We start from the raw sequence: 16,630 nt of genomic DNA on the forward strand, positions 1-16,630 counted from the left end.
ACAGTTACGTTGAAATGGTAGACCTAGCTGTCTCCTCTTCATTCAAGTCTTTCGTAGCTTCAATTTCTCACGGAAATTTATTAACAAAATATTAATTTCCGCACCGCGAAAGACTATTGCTACACATCTATGACAACATTCGAACACGTTTTCTTTTTGGAAGAACAAAGCACATGGCCACCTGTCGCCTCTTCCGCGGTCGGATTGCGCCTGCAGTGAGCACATAGCTCGCGTTGCGGGTGTGTGTGTGTAGGCGTCGGGCTAGCAGACCGCCACGCGGGCATACGTGCACGAGGATGCGCAGCAAAAGCAAGGGGAAGGGCATGTGCGCGTGTAGGGAGTGCAGGGAGTGCCCATGGTTGGAATGGTAGCGTGCGCTCTTTCCCCGAACACTGCTGTCGCTGCGCGACTCTTTAGCCCAAAAATAAAATAAGCAAGGAAAAAAAAAAAAAGTCTTGGTCAATTGTGTCGACAACAACGGTTGAGCAATCACACTTTGAACGCCTTATCCTTGTTTACCTTTTTCTTTCACCGCCTATTTTGCTTTGCTCGTTTTTTTCTTCTTTTTTGCCTTTCTTTTTTTGCTGCCTGAATTTAGTGAGCTCAGTGGAAAGTTGAGCCACTTGGTTCATGGTTCTTTTAATTGCGCTTTTAATTATTTAAAGAATAGTGAGCTCTCTTTTTGTTGCTATCTTAACTTTAGTCTATGGATCGAAAGCTTTTTTTTGTTTTTTACGCAACTCGCTTTTTTCTTTTTTTTTTTCTTTTTTTTTTAATTATTTTTGTTTTCTGGTGCCTCTGCTGTGTGGAGGTTGTGGCTAGGCGCGCACGTAAACGATCGCAAACACCGTCGCGTAAACGCAGTGGTGTTTGCGATCTTCACCAACTACGCTCTACTGTATTGAGCAGCTCTTAGATGCTCTATTTGGTAAGGTCTTGTTTGTCGTGGCCTTCGGTATTAGCAGAGACGTGTCGAAATTTCATTTGGAGCTTAAGTTAACATATTTTTGTATATCAAATTATCAATATATCCAACTTTGTTACGATCCCCTTTGAATTCAATTTATCCGTGTTTGACTGTATATCAAATCTAACATCAGATTTATAAAGAAAGGATTAGGCACCATAAACTGTGAAAACTTCATTTCGGTATTGTGAATAATAAGAAAAATTGTTTCCCTTGGTACACGTCCCATTAATGACGTGATGGCAAACGCCTCCTGAGCAGACTTGTCGCAGGTGCACGTGCTTTGCGTTGCTGCGGGGGGAGGGGGAAAGTGGGCGGAGACTATCAGTGCTTTCATCACCACCTTGCAGCTCGCGTTGGTGATGTTTACGACCAAAAACGTCGCTTCGGTCGGCCTTCCGCGATTGGACAGAACCTTGCTCCGACTTTCTGAGTAGGGCTAATTCTACTTTCAACGACGTGAATAAGATTAATGTCGGATCATCGATTTTGACAGCGTTGGCTTAAGAATGCTACGATGCCAAGCCTTCGCCGTCCTTTTTACACACGGCATCAAAACTGTCCTTTGTATCTCGCAATTCTGGTCTTGACGTCGCAGATGGGAAGCATAGTAATGAGCCACCGAAGCATCTCGTCGCCAATGCTGAGATCAAGTCGTCCGCCTTTTGGGCAGGAGTCGCGATGACGTCAGAACGATGCCAAGTTCTGATTGGCGCTGATTGAAAGCTTGGTGGGTTGACCTGAATGCTAGATGCCTTGAGGTCTACCCACTATTTTTTTCAATTGGCCAATAAGAGCTCAGCTTCGTTCTGACGTCATTGCAACCCCTGTGATAGAAGCAGACGAACTTGCGCTCTGCTTTGCAAACGCTGCCCATGTGACCCCGATCTAGCACTTGGAAACGCTCCGCAGTCTAGGTATGGTGCCTGGAACACGTCTCTGACTGGCGTGTTTACCGCGTCTAAAACCATAGTCCCTCGATTTCTGCCGACGGCGTCATTCAAGTGTCCTGCTGTCGCTAGCCGTGACCCCGGGGGTGTCCCAGCAGCGGCGGTGGAGGTGGCAGATGCCCATTCCACTGCAGGTCGCCTTCAGCGTGACAGTCCATCGAAGCGTCAACAGCCAGGAGTTGGGACGCCGCGACGATAGCGACACTTTTCGCCGCCATTTCTACGACCAACCGCCGGGATCGCGACGTCCGTCATGACACTCTGGCTTCTGCGACGTCATTTGTCGCCACTTAGAAACCGCTTTTGACGTATGAAAGAGATGGGACGCTAAACACATCTGTCAAAAATGCGCTTCAGGCGCCGTATTCTAGGCAGTCTAGCACGCTTCCAGTACTGACCGAGGGACTGGGATGACGTCGTCTGGTGCGATTGGTCAGCGGCGCGGCACCGGCCAATCCTGGCAGACGACGTTGTCCCGGTCCCTTGGTCACGCCGTGTGGCGTAGTGACGCCTTCGGTACTGACTGTCGTCCCTCGCAGTGTCAGCACCAGGCGGCCCTGGAGAAGGAGCAGGACCGTGCGGGGCGCAGCCAGGTGCACCTGCAGCAGCAGACAACCGGCAGCGAGGCGCGGGTGGCGAGCCTCGAGAGCCGGCTGCAGGAGCTGTCCCAGGCCGTGGGCTCGTACGACCGACTGCGCATGCAGGACCGTGCCGCCATACAGCGTCTCAAGGAGCGCCTCTCGCAGCTCGCGCAGGAGAATGCGGCTCTGGCCAGCGCCGCCGGCAACGCTGCAAGGGGCTCCGCGGCTGAGCTGCCCACTCAGGTGGGTTTGTAGTGTTTATAATGCTAATCTTATGTTTATAATGATAATCATATAATGTTTATAATGATGAAAATCTCAGAATATCTATAATTGTGTAATTTTTATGTTGATGACAATGTTACATTTAAAGTGGTGATAATCTCATATTTGTAATTATATAATGATGGTATTTTTGGGATGTTTGTAATTGTGACAATGATATGAAATATAACTGTAATGATATGTTTTTTAATGATGTTTATAATGATACGGTCATGATGATGTGTTTAAACCATAGAGTTATTATAATGTATGCTAGAGGTTCAACTGGCGCTAATGTCTATGGAACTTCCGGGATGCAAATTGATGCAGACAGCAACCAGTCCACTTTTCCAGTGCTCCTGTGCATTCCTATGGGAAAATGCGCGTGCATTCTGTCTCTTCGCTGGGAAATAACATCGATCACTTCTGTCATTTCGGTTGTATGGAATAGTATGTAACTTTAGTATCATTGTAAAAGTGTGATTGCTTTAGTTGCATTATTTTTCTTCACCAGTGAACAATGTTAAACATTGCTATATTTCAGGTCCACACCTCTGTTCCATAGAAGGTGTGTATAAAAAAGTGACGATTTCAAGCAAAATAACAATCGAAAGGAATGTAGACTGTGTTCAAGGTTCACAAGCTTTCCAGTGACTTTTATATATGGCTAATATGCCCGTCCTGTGACTATATGAAAATGACCCCGTTGTGCATCTTGGTTAAAAACATTCAAAATGTAAAAAATAAAGTATGTGGGCTATGAAAGGTGTTTCTTTTTATTATTTCTTATGTTGGGCAGCTTTCTTCAGGCACTTGTTCTCTGGCGTCTTCCTATTTTTGAACGTGCAGGTGATGTTTTGAAAGCAGAACAAGCATCTTTGCACATATTCATGAGCAGAAAGAATAAAGCACTACTTATTTATTGCAAGTCGGACTATATTACACGTCTCAATTTATTTTGATTTTCTGCATGGACAGGGAGTCGCTGATCCAGTGTTACTGCATAGTTCTTGCCATCTCTCTTGGTTTCCCAGATGTCCTTCGTTTGCTTGGCATGTGTATTCACCATGCTGAAAAGCGCCGACACCGTGCTCGCTCTAACAGTGTCTCACAGTGCACATAAATACATCTACGAAGCCGTTTTTGCACCACTTTTAATGCCATGATTTTGAAAAATGACGTAACTGACCAATTATTTAATCTACATGACTGACAACTGTTCCAGTCTGCCTATTACATTTGAATCAGTCCTGATATTTTCTCTTGTAATCAAGCGCGGGGACAAAAGGCACTCACCTTTTCCCGTAGAAATGAATTACTGGGGGTTCATTTCCGACTGGTTGCTGTCTGCTTCAATTTGCGGCAGCACACTAGCACCGTTTGAACCTCTAGCATACATTATAATAACTCTATGGTATAAACCCACAAATAACTCTGCGACCATTCAACTTATACTAATTTCGGTAACTATAATTAAGCTTTGTAAGAAAGCCACGAATTAGACAAAATGACGAAAACTGCTGAATTGTTTAGCACACACCCACTTCGCACTGCTTCAATGGCTGAGCGGTGTTGGCTAATTGCAGAAATGGGGGGCACTTGCCAACTCTGATCATAAAAGCACCCAGAATATCCCTGGATTGTTTGCACACCTCCCTCTAGAGTTTACCTGAAATGGCTTATCACTGTTCTTGCTCTCGGTAAGGATGAAATCGTTCCTGTGCAGGACTCTAATCTGGACGTGAACACCTTGCTCGAGCGTTTCGGCAAACTGCGCTCATTGCTGAAGGAGGCCAATAAGAATGCAGAGAAGCCGGTTGACCTCATTGGTGAGCTCCTGTTCTCTCTGCATTTTGAATGTCGTATTGTGAGGCTTGAACGTACCAGAAATGTGTTGTTTGTTGGTCTGCCAGCTGTTTGTCTACATCCTTTCCATAGAGCCAACGGCATAAATCAACCTTGTGTTCGGGCCGAGTTCTCACTTGTTATCGACCATTTTTGTAATGTTTGGGTAATGTTTAGGATTGCCGGAAAAGAAACACAAAAGATTTGTGTAAATGAAATGTGTGTAAATATCAAATTGTTGACTGCAAATTAAGTATGAATATTAAAAATTGGCTGTGGATAGAATTGAATTTTTTTAATTTAGTAGGAATTGAACATAGATACTTGATTATATTACAGACATTATCTTTTTGTATCGAACATACTTATGAAAAGAAAGTATTATGGCATGAGAAATATTTCACATGCATGTGTTCAGTAAAAGGTTACTGATAAAACGAGTCAGGTAACATAACATGGCAAACAAGGTAATGGCTTCCCTATTTATTTCAATATAGGAGGACATTTCTTTTTTACTGGATTGTCCTTTAAAATCAGACTTTGGACTATAATAATACCCAGTGAAGGTCGACCCACAACAGTGAGCAAAATGTCGGAGCTCATAGAATGAAATGAGACATTCTTCCATATCAGCCGTTTCTCCGCGAACACTGGTGCGAAGCAGTGAAGCTTTACACGTGCAATAGTGTCTAGTGGTGAAGCTTTCACGCGAGAACATGGACGTGAAATGGTGAACCTTGACGTGAGAAATCGTAAAATTCTGATGACATTATTCATACTTATTGAATATCCTAAAAACTCGAATACTTAAAACAGTTGAAGCATGCAGCGATTTGCATAGAAAGTACTATTTGTAAGTTATTTGAATTTTTGAATATTCACATGTCCCTTAGTGTAAATATAGCTAAGTTTCCCAACACTGCATGGCACAGTTTCTTAATAACTCACTTTTTCCATGTCTTCTGGCATTACTCACAATAACAGAAAATCGTCTGGAGTTACTTGTGATAACATCAAATCTTCACAATGTTACGGAACTGTCACTCGCGTGACAGTATAGGGCGGTTTCATGTAGCATACTCACAGCTAAAATCTCGCCGGTTGCCATGTTGACGAATCTTTTACAATATGTATTTACATGCGCGGCGCAATGTTTTCCAGTTCGATTAACTTTTTTGCGTCTGCCAGTGTAGACGGCGACGTAGAGGGGCGTCATCTGATACTCAATTTTTATACGTACCCTTCTTTATTCATACTTAAAACAAGCCGGCGATCGAGAAGTCAACTCGTTGACAGCCAGAAACCCCAGGCTCCCAACAGATGCTGCTTGTGCAACCCTGAAAGAAAATAAATCAGAATAAACTTGGATTTATTCAATTTAAATACGTCCCCAATCATACTACTTGTTGAGTTCTTTTGTCGACAAAGTCGCTCGCTATGCTTCAGCACTTCAACAACACTGACGACAATAACTAGGCGTCTCGACTTAAACAAATAGTGAAAGTGGCAGATAATGTTCATCAACACGGCAGAGCACAACTTACTGGAAGAGAAAAGGCGTTTCTTGGAACTGCTTTATATGAAATAGAAGGAGGGGGGGGGGGGGGCTTAGGTGTTGAATCAACGAGGAGCATTAACAGAACTTTGTACCTTGAATCACCGCCGCACGAGACCTGTGGTGCTCGACCTCCATCTTGTTTCTCTACCCTTTTCCTCATGTCCACGCCCGCCAAGTTGACTAAAAGGAGAGAGAGAGGCAGACTACTAATGAGCGCTTTTCTTTGTCAGCCTACTTCAGGGAGATGGCCGAGGAAGAGGTCCTGGGACTGCACGCCAAGTGCCGTGAGAGCCAGCGCCAGCTCAAGGACGAGTTTGAGCGCTACAAGGTGCATGCCCATTCGGTGCTGACGGGCGGATCGACCTCCCTGCCTCAGGTAGTTCCCTCGTCTCCTGTTTTTGATCCAGTCGGTTCTCTTTTTTAGTAAAGTCATTTACAATAAAAAGAAATTACACTAGCCTGATCATTCTGACGAAGACCGGGGAGCACAGGTTGTGTGTGAATGAACTGGGCACATGCTGTCCATGTTGCAACTTAACCCGAGACTGGGAAATGAAATAGAAACTTAATTGTAGAAGGGACAGAAACAGGGAGAAAGATACCTTCCTATAGAAGAACAGAGAAGAAGAGGCCCTGTTATTCTATGTTTAAGTCTCTATTTCCTACCCCAGTCTCGGGCTAAGTTGCAACATTGTAAACATTCAACAGCTTGCCTGTACTTTAACCGTTTTTTTCACATGCTATGTGTGCGTGACATCATGAGGTCATGTGACTGCAGCGTCGCACGCAGCCATACGCTGTGGCATGACGCCATGGTGTCATGTGATGTCGCGGGAGGCCATGATCGTCATGGAGATTTCATTATAATGTCACGTGACATCATGTTCTGTGACGTCACGGCGACGTCATAATGACGTGGTGTCACGTGATATTGCGGTGTGGCATGACTTCGCGGTGTCACATGGTGTCGTGCGACGCCACAATGGTCGTTGCGATGTCATTACAACTTCACGACATCATAATGATGTAATTAGGATGGTGTGTGACTCACGGCAATGTCATAGTGACATGGTGGCACGTAATATCACGGTGTGGCATGATGTGGTGTCACGTGATGTCATGTGATGCCACGATTGTCATGGCAACAGCACTAAGATGTCGTGTGACATCATAATAATGTAATTATGACGTTCAATGTCACGGCGACGTCATAATGACCTCATTGTGTCGAATGACGTCACAGTAGTTTGTGACATAAAACCAGTGATTCCACTCGTGTGCCATTTTGTGCCAGAAGCAATTTCCTGCGTTATCCTGATAAAGACCCGCCATATTGCTCCAAATTGCGCCAAATTGCGTGGCTGGTTGAATTGGGCGGCGACTTGCGCCAACTATCATAGCCACACGCAACCTGAGCCATGGCAAAGTGAAAGGCTGTGTTGTCAACCGGGGCAGGTGCTTCTTTCTGAGGCAAATGCAAGCCTTTTTGAGAACATGACATTGCTGGTGGGCTTAAGGGATGGGCCTTTGATAGGTTCTTTGTATTCAAAATAAACAATGCACAGGAAGTTGCAGCAGCAATTGTATAAACTCTTTTATATGGGCAATATTTGTTTAGTAATCTCTCTCACTGGATTTTTATGAAAGATGGAAGTTTTCGTAGTTAAGCCTTTGGAGACCAACATTACAAAACGGCTTTACTGTCTACAGAAAAAAAAAAAAAAAAAGAAGTCTTGGTAGAAGATTTTTAAACTTTAAAATTTTCATAACTAAATTTAGGTGATCATAAGATTTCATAACTACATGCTTAAAAGCACCTTGAAAAGTTATATTTAGGTGCTCAAAATGGTTCCAAATTTTATGTTTTTGTGCCCCAAAGTGCTCCAAAAGCCATTTTTAGGTGCTCCAAAGTTATCCAAAATTCGTTTCAGGTGCTCCAAATCACAATTTTGCAGTAGCATCACTGTAAAACACATTCTGTGTAAAAAAAAAAAATCTACCGGGCAGAGGGTGAAGAAGGCTGGAATGAAATTGAACTGTGTTTATTTGCATAGTAATATAGAAGACATTAGAAATAAAGTTAAGTGCATCTCAATCCTATGGAAAAAATCAGGAGACCAGAAGGTGCTTTTGAGCTACTCCTTCCATTGGGGCAACAAATATTTTGTGGCAACACAGGTACATCTACCTACACCAACCATTACCTTGATCAAACTGCTCTGCTAGCACAGGGAACAGGGTTTCGGATTACCGAGCGAGAGGTCGGCGGTTCGACTTCCGCCAAGGGACACGGTTTTCTGTAAAGACCACTGGCCGTGTTACCGTTATTTTCGTTACAACATTTTGTGACACTCTAGACTTAAAAGCCAGCTATATAACATATTCTGCATTAAAACACTGTATACAGTCGACTCTCGTTAATTCAAAATCTCTTAATTCAAACTTTCGGATAATTCAAACTAACGTGCAGGTCCCATCCTATGCGTCTTTATGGGAAGAAACTCCTGATAATTCAAACTTTGCTTTATTGAAACAAATTTTCGTCCCCCCTCGAGTTTGAATTAATGAGAGTCGACTGTATAATACTTCCTTCGGGACCCCGAGACATCGCACTACTAGAAACAAAAGTGCCATTTTGACGTGAAAGTCATGCACAAGAGAGAAGGGTGACTCAAGTCCCTGTCGCGAGCGTCCGTTTCTCGTGGTCCCTTCAAGTCTGGAGTCGAAGCGAGGGACTGCGTGAAATTGCAGGGCCAGGAGTGCACGGCGGAGTTGGACCGCTTGCGCCAGCAGGTGAAGGAGCTCCAGGGCCAGCTGCGATCTCAGCGCGGCCGGCACGAGGCTCAAGAGCAGGCGAGCAGGGAGACGATACTCCAGCTGCAGGTTGGTTGCCCGAACTGCTGTGGCTTTTCGCTCTCAAACAAGCGGGACTCAAAAATGAGAGGCGTGTATGCCGGAGCAGCATGCCTTGGCTCATCGGCTGCTCCGCTCGGCCTCTGCAGGCGTTCTATCTGAGCCTCGGAGCTGCCTTGCGCACTGTGCAAACATAACTTTCTGAGGGAAGCCCCCAGACACGAGGAAATCGTCAACGTATCTGAAGATCTTCACATTGTCATCGTTCGAAATGTTCAAATCAATGTTTTTTCCACAGCTGCCTAGGGAAATGTCACATAAAACAGGTACAACACTGGACACGATGCAAACGCCTTTTCTTTGCACATAAAGACTACCCTCGAATGACACAAACGTATCTTTTAAGTAAAAAAACCAGGAGCTCAAGAAAGCTATCAACATTGATGCCCGAAGAATTCTGGAAGGCGACAACTCCGTTCTGGTCTATGCATTGTCTCGACATTTCATTTAGAACATTTAGAAAGATGACAATGTGAAGTCTCGTCCTCAGCCGCTCGGTGGGGACCCCTTGCAGTGAAGTCTCTCAGTTGCTAGACGTGTTTAAATTGTGTTGCTCCGGGTTGACATTCACGCATGAGTTACAAAAAGAAAGCAAACTGCAATTCTTGGACCTCGAGCTATCGTTTTTGGGGGACCATGTTTGTTGGAAGTACGCGCCTCGATCTAGGAAGGGCATCCTTCCTTTTGATTCCGCCCACTCGAAGGTTGTGGAAAGGGGCATAGCTAGTTCGTGCCTGGGGGCTTCCCTCAGAAAGTCATGTTTGCACAGTGCGCAAGGCAGCTTCGAGGCTCAGATAGAACGCCTGCAGAGGGCTGGTTTTCCATTGAGAGCTTTGGTTGAAGTGGCAGAAAGCTTAATCAAAAAGATTAAAGGTAATCAGAAATTAAACAGCGATAGGCCGACCACGAGGCCTGTTGTCATTCCATATATGCACAATGTCACGCACAATCTAAAAAAGGTAGCCCAGTGCTACAATGTACCGGTAGTTTTTTCAGCGCCCAATAAGATGGCGCGACTTCGTCTCCAGATTAATTCCCCACAGCCATCTTCAGATTCGCGCACTACTAACCATTGAAATAAGTATGTCAAATGCGCCACTGGCGTCGTCTATGAAATCCCCATGACGTGTGGGATGACATACGTGGGTCAGACGGGCAGGTGCGTTAATGATCGCACCCGAGAGCACGCTGCCTCTACAAGAACGACGCCTTCGGGGCACCTTGCAATTCATTGCAATAGATGCTCGTGCACCCCAGCCTTCAATGACACTAAGATTTTGGCCAGGTACAAAGATAAAGTGTCGCGGGAATTACACGAGGCGTTTGAAATTAGGACCAGGGACAAGAATTGTATAAGTGACACGTCCCCATCCTTATCCGCAAATGAGTTTTAATTTTTGAAACACGGGCTGAGTGGATAAGGTAAACAGGGTTTTGTGGCTATATAAGGTGTGAATTTTCAATAAACTTCAGTTTAGAGTGCGCTTTGTCCTGTTTTCCTTCGTCTGTGTCCCTGTATTTTTTCGGCCCTTTTTTGCTTGCAATGAACCAACTGGCCCATATCTCCACTTTACTGCAGCTATCTCAAATTTAGAAATAATAAATAGCATGCTGGAAAGACTGAAGGCAAGGTACTCCGAAAATGTGTTTAGTTTGAGAAGCTTAAAAAAAAATGACCGCATCTCCACGTGGTGAATGATGTGGATGGGGGCAAAGCTCTGGTGGTGCTGATGATACTGATTTTGTTCATAGGTAGTGCTGATGGTGCTGATTTTTTAAAATTTTTATTGCTCATAGGTAGTGCTGAGTTCCGGGTTGCGTTTAGCTAATGCATGCGAAGTTTAACGCGATTATATACGCATTTGACCGCAGCGCCCTCTCCTGTATAGATGTTAAGCGGCTACATGCAACGTTTCACCCATGACATCCCCAGCTCTTGAGTTACTACCACATCTCAGAGCCCCCTACTTGTCCTGCAGTTGTGGCCAAGTGGTTAAGGCGATGGACTAGAAATCCATTGGGGTTTCCCCGCACAGGTTCAAATCCTGTCGGCTGCGCAAACATTTTTTAATTTTTTTAAGAAGACAGATGGGATGTCAATCGATGTGAGCACGGACGCCACACGGGCAAGGCTAGACCCTAAGGAGCTTCGCCCCTAGAAGACACCGGAAGCTCAAAAAACCATTGGAGCTCCCCTTGATTGGTGTTGCTGATTCCTTCCAGCACGCTCTGTCGGAGGCGGAGCTCCGACACCGGCTGGACTGCCAGCGGCTGGAGAGCGCCTGGAGCAACAAGCTGTCGGAGCTGGAATCGCTGATGCACGCACAGCGGGAGCGCTCCCTCGCCCTCGTGGAAGAAAAGGACCGCGAGCTGCAGGCGCTGAGGGCGTCTGGCGGTCGTCGTGTGTCTGATGAGTACTCCTGGCAGCTGCCGCGTAACCTGGATGGTAACCTTGAGGTGGGCATGCCCGCTTCCAAGCGAGGTTTGTCGTTATGGCAAAGCCAGTTTTGTCAAAGCAAATATTCACTGGAATCATGTTTGCTAGATCGGTACCTACCGTGTATCACAACCTATTTTTATAACATTTGTACTAAGCAGAAGGACCTTAAGGACGACTTCTAGGACAACCCCGAGGATGCCGCCTAGAGGACAATGCCTAGGACGACCTCTCGGACGACCTCAAGGACGACTTCTAGGACGACCTCGAGGATGATGCCTAGAGATGATAACAAGGGATCAGGACCTTACTATCTAATAATGCCAAGGAAGGATGACTCACGCTGGTTGACCCCTCTTTTGATTTTTATTTATTTATACTTGCCTCGACCAATGGGGAGTCGTCTGTCAACATCCGCGGACACAGTTTTTCCCAGATCCTAGTGCATAACAGCTTCGCTGTAATGATGTGGTTGCTGCCTATTGGTTCTCTGATCACATGGGGTCACAGTATCACATGACATATCTGCATGTTACATTGTTGTGCCACGGCACGTGGTCAAGTGACACAATGCCAGGTCACATGAAGTTATAGTGTCACGTGACATTTTGGTTTTACATGACGTGACCACGAGGTCAATATTACATGGCTACCTTACGCTGATGAAGGCACGTGACCACTGCCAGCCAAGTTTGGAGAAAAAAATATGGTATGTTGCCCCGTTACAGCCTTTAACTGTTACACGTCTTGCCGCGATGGACAAACTGCGATTTCACTTACGACAGGAGATAACGCTCAGATGTATGAATCTCTATGTGCCGCAATTTTTATTGAAGTGTTCATTATGTCTTTTACATCAAAGCTGTTATGCGCTGGGATCTGTGAAAAAATGCGTCCACAGATGTTGACAGAAAACTCCAGATTGGTCGTGGCAGGTGTGAATAAATAAAAAGGGGCAACCAGCATGATAATACTTAAAAAACAAGCGAGCTGGTGATGATTCATGGTAATAAAACCCGAGACTCAGGAACACAGAATTGGACGAACAAAACACAATGTTTTAAAAGATGTTGTGTTCGTCCCCTTCTGTGTTCCTGAGTCTCGGTATTTATTACCATGAACCAGCGTGAGCCAGCCTTCCTTGGCATTATTAGATAGTGAGGTCCTGATCCCTTGTTATCATCTCTAGGGATCGTCCTCGAGGTCATCCTAGAAGTCGTCCATGAGGTCGTCCGGAAGTTTATCATAGGCGTCGTCCTCGAGGTCGTCTTAGAAGTCGACTTTGAGGCCGTCTTAGAAGTCGACTTTGAGGCCGTCCGAGACATCGTCCTTGAGGTCATCCTAGAAGTTGTCCCTGAGGTCGTCTGAAAGGTCCTCTAGACGTCATCCTTTAGGCACTGCTCTCGCGGTCGTCCTAGAAGTCGTCCTTGGGGTCGTCCGGAAGTTCGTCATAGGCGTCGTCCTTGAGGTCGTCCTAGAAGTCGCCCTTGAGGCCGTCCTAGACGTCCTCCTCGAGGTCATCCTAGAAGTTGTCCTTGAGGCCGTCCGAAAGGTCCTCCTAGACGTCATCCTTTAGGCGTCACTCTCAAGGCCATCCTAGAAGTCGTCCTTGAGGTTGTCCTAGACGTCATCCTCGAGGTCGTTCTAGAAGTCGTCCTTGAAGTCGTCCTAGATATCGTCCTCTAGGCGTCGTCCTCGAGGTCGTTCTAGAAGTCGTCCTTAAGGTTGTCCTTGAGGTCATTTTAGATGTGGTCCTCTAGGCGTCATCATTGAGGTCGTCCCAGAAGTTGACCTTGAAGTCGTCCTAGACGTCAGTCACCCTTGAGGTTGTCCTAGACTTCGTCCTCTAGGCATTGTCTTAGACGTCGTAAAAATAACAGCTCTGCTGGTCCTTCATCTTCACGTGAAGTGGAAGGGCCCTACAATGTTTTTCTAACCCTTTCAGCAACACTGTTTCGACGTATTATGCTGACACTTTTTCATTAATGGACCATGTCATTGCTAATCCCAATGGAGTTACATAACTTTTAGATGGGGCTGTCCTCAGCTACTGGTACAAACAAAATCACCTCTAAATTTCTCAAACAAACTAATCAGTACTCCTCTCTTATTTTTGTGAGGATTTTTCAACAGTCACTCAACACTAGGTCACTATCTAAAAGATTGAAAAATTGGGAAAATAATTCCTTTGCAGAAGGCTAGTGACAAGCACTCCCCCTACAATTACACACCTATCTCACTAACTAGCATTCCTCGTAAAATGTTTGAGCACATCATATACATGCAGCTTATTAATTTCCTTGAATCCAACTCTTTTTTTCTCATCAGCTCAGCACGGGTTTCGAAAAATGTTGTCTTGTGAAACTTAGCTACTCTGCATTACTAATGATTTTCATGTTGCTCTCGACCAGAAATCTCAGGTGGACTGCATTTTTTTTAATTTTTCTAAAGCATTTGATAAAGTATCACATAACTTCTACTTCATAAATTAAGTCAACTTAACATCGGCCCCTACATATTTAATTGGCTGGTAGCATTCTTAACGGATTGTTCGCAGTTTGTAACCTGTAACGGTGTTTACTCTGACATCTGTTTCTTCTAGAGTACCACAAAGGTCTGTCTTAGGTCCTTTACTTTTTCTAATCTACATTAACAATCTGCCCTGTATTGTCTCCTCTTCCATAAGAAATTTTGATGACGACTGCGCTATCTAATGAATAATATCTCACGACTCTGATTCCCAACAATTACAGGACGGTTTGGACTCTACTCTTCAATGGTGTGGGCTTTGGTCAATGTAATTTAACGTAAAAAGTGTAGACTTATGCACGTAACCTGTACGGTAGCTTTTATTGCTACATATATCGTAATTTCCGGGCAACAGTCCGCGGACTATACATGTTTAAAAGTTAAAATTTCTGGCTGTGCAGACTTTCTACGCGTGCGGACTATATACAGTAATTTTGTTTATTCAAGATCGTTCATTGTGACGAGACGTGACAGAATTTGTGAATGAGAGTTTGTTAATGATGATTTATGTATAATACAAGCCTCTTTGTGAGCTAAGAAAGCAGACTTCTGTCAAGGTGTGCCATGTATGAGAAGATTTTCCTGTCACCAAAGCACCAGGTGCAGACTATAGCCTGGAAAGTACGGTAACCTTAGTGACACACCATTAGAACTTGTAGACTCTTATAAGTATCTAGGCGTCATCCTTAACTCTCACCGCTCCTGGAACCTACATGTTACTTACGTCATTAATAACGTTACCTGCATGCTTGGGTATACCTTAAACGCAACTTTTGTTTGGCCCCACCTTTGTTAAAATTATTTCTTTATAAAACATTAGTGCATTCTGAGCTTGAATATGCAGCCTCCATCTGGGATCCCGGTACGACTTGCCTTCCAGACTCTATCGAATCCATACAAAACAAATTTATATGTTTTTATTCGGAGTAATTATAACCGCACCGCAAGTGTCACATCAATGAAAAACTTTTTAGTTCTGCCAGGGTTCTCCCCATGGTGGGTGGCAATGGCTTTGCTGCCCACCGCTCACTCTGACTGACCGCCCATTGCTCTGACTGACCGCCCACCACTCGATTATGCCACAGGATGACGATGCGATTTTGCCTGCGCACATGGCTGCAGACCGTCATACTCAGCAGGCTTGCAGACTGCCACCTTATTGCGTGTTATCGCATCGCCCGCCGCCGCCGCTCTTTCAAACAAGGAGAGCGGAGCCGCAGAGCGCCGCCGGCACTCTGGGGAGGATGAGGGAGGGGGGGGGGTGCTTGGCCAAGGAGAAACACAAAACAAACAGACGCGACGGACGCACACCGCACAGCAGTTCTCTCCGCAAGCAGTTGCTCTGAAGTCAGTTATCAACCCCACCATCGTTCCTTTCAGCTCGACCAAATCACCAGAGCAAAGTGGGGGTTCCTTCGTGCCACTGTAATAAATATTTTAACTCATTTTCATCTCGAGGGTCATGAAAGAATGGAATTGGTTACCTTCATCTCTTACATCAATTGTTGATAGCACTTTGTTTCGATCAAGTGTTAGTGGCCATGCTTTTCCGACTGTTTAACTCTTGCTTTTTTATTGCTTCATGTTGTTTGTTTCCTTTGTATTTTTTACCGCTCCCCTCTGGAATGCCCTAGGGCTCCGAGGGTAAAATAACTAAACATGTTGGATCAAGGCGATTAATTTGTTTCTCCTCAGGATTCGTCCGAGAAGACTGCACAGGACGGCGATTCGGTGAACGTCGATGAGCTGCTCGACCCCCTGCTTTCTCAGCTGTTTGGCAGTGGCCCTGATCGCTCCTTGCAGGGAAGCAGGACCAAGGTTGGCTGCCAGTTGTCATCACTGTGGTGTCACTAGTATCCTCTTCTCACTTACAACTCTATTTCATAAGTTGTATGGGGTGCGGTACTAACACTCTCTCTTTTCACGGTGTAAAAACAAGGGCGGCCATAGTGGGATAGACTCTGCGTATTAGTAGGCTAATCTAGTTGGCATAAAACTACTTCATGGTCAGATTGTATGCGTGGCGGCATTTCAGAGAAAATGGCGCAACGCTTCCAACAGAGAGGTGCAGTAATTAAGAAGTCTTTTATAAATTCGCAGTTCCTTTGCCACATGTCGCATTGCACATCATTCTGACAGAAAGTGCTGGTCGTTCGAAGCCCCATTAAGTTCTGTTGCACCTTCATTGCATTTGACGGAATGTTTACTTTCTTTGTGAATGCAGCGATTAAGAAAAGTGATCTTTGAAACCTGCATTCTTGGGTGCAGGTGGAGTACCAGCTGCTGCACTCTGCCCAGGAGCTTGCTCGCAAGGATGCCCTGCTGCTGCGCGCGCTCCGAGAGAAGAGGGACGCCGAGTCAGCTTTGAGGGACCTCCAGAGGTCGGTGCTGGCCAAAGAGCAGAAGGACCAGCAGGAGAGGGAGGCCCTGAGGTCAGTTTGCTCGATCAATTCACAGTGTCTGCTAGCTTAGGAGGATATTCAGATAAATCAATATTTGGGTTGAGAAATTTGGGTGGTGAAGAAGAATTTCAGAATTTACAAGTGGGACTTGCCTACCCTGGCCTTCCTCGGTAGGGGTACTGCT

General features: G+C 45.3%; 1 protein-coding gene across 1 annotated transcript in view; it reads left to right on the forward strand.

Annotated features, from left to right (window-relative positions):
• Nucleotides 1-16,630, forward strand: part of LOC8030704 (GRIP and coiled-coil domain-containing protein 1) — a 29,537-nt gene that overhangs the window by 9,630 nt on the left and 3,277 nt on the right. Inside the window, exons 7-13 of the mRNA XM_040206231.2 lie at nt 2,457-2,741; nt 4,489-4,591; nt 6,396-6,541; nt 8,917-9,048; nt 11,302-11,535; nt 15,740-15,862; nt 16,313-16,476. Coding sequence (XP_040062165.1) covers nt 2,457-2,741; nt 4,489-4,591; nt 6,396-6,541; nt 8,917-9,048; nt 11,302-11,535; nt 15,740-15,862; nt 16,313-16,476 — 1,187 coding nt within the window. The remainder of the gene's footprint in view (nt 1-2,456; nt 2,742-4,488; nt 4,592-6,395; nt 6,542-8,916; nt 9,049-11,301; nt 11,536-15,739; nt 15,863-16,312; nt 16,477-16,630) is intronic.

This window comes from Ixodes scapularis, unplaced genomic scaffold (genome assembly GCF_016920785.2).
Source record: "Ixodes scapularis isolate PalLabHiFi unplaced genomic scaffold, ASM1692078v2 PGA_scaffold10__122_contigs__length_95168666, whole genome shotgun sequence".
NCBI classification, from domain to species: domain Eukaryota; kingdom Metazoa; phylum Arthropoda; class Arachnida; order Ixodida; family Ixodidae; genus Ixodes; species Ixodes scapularis.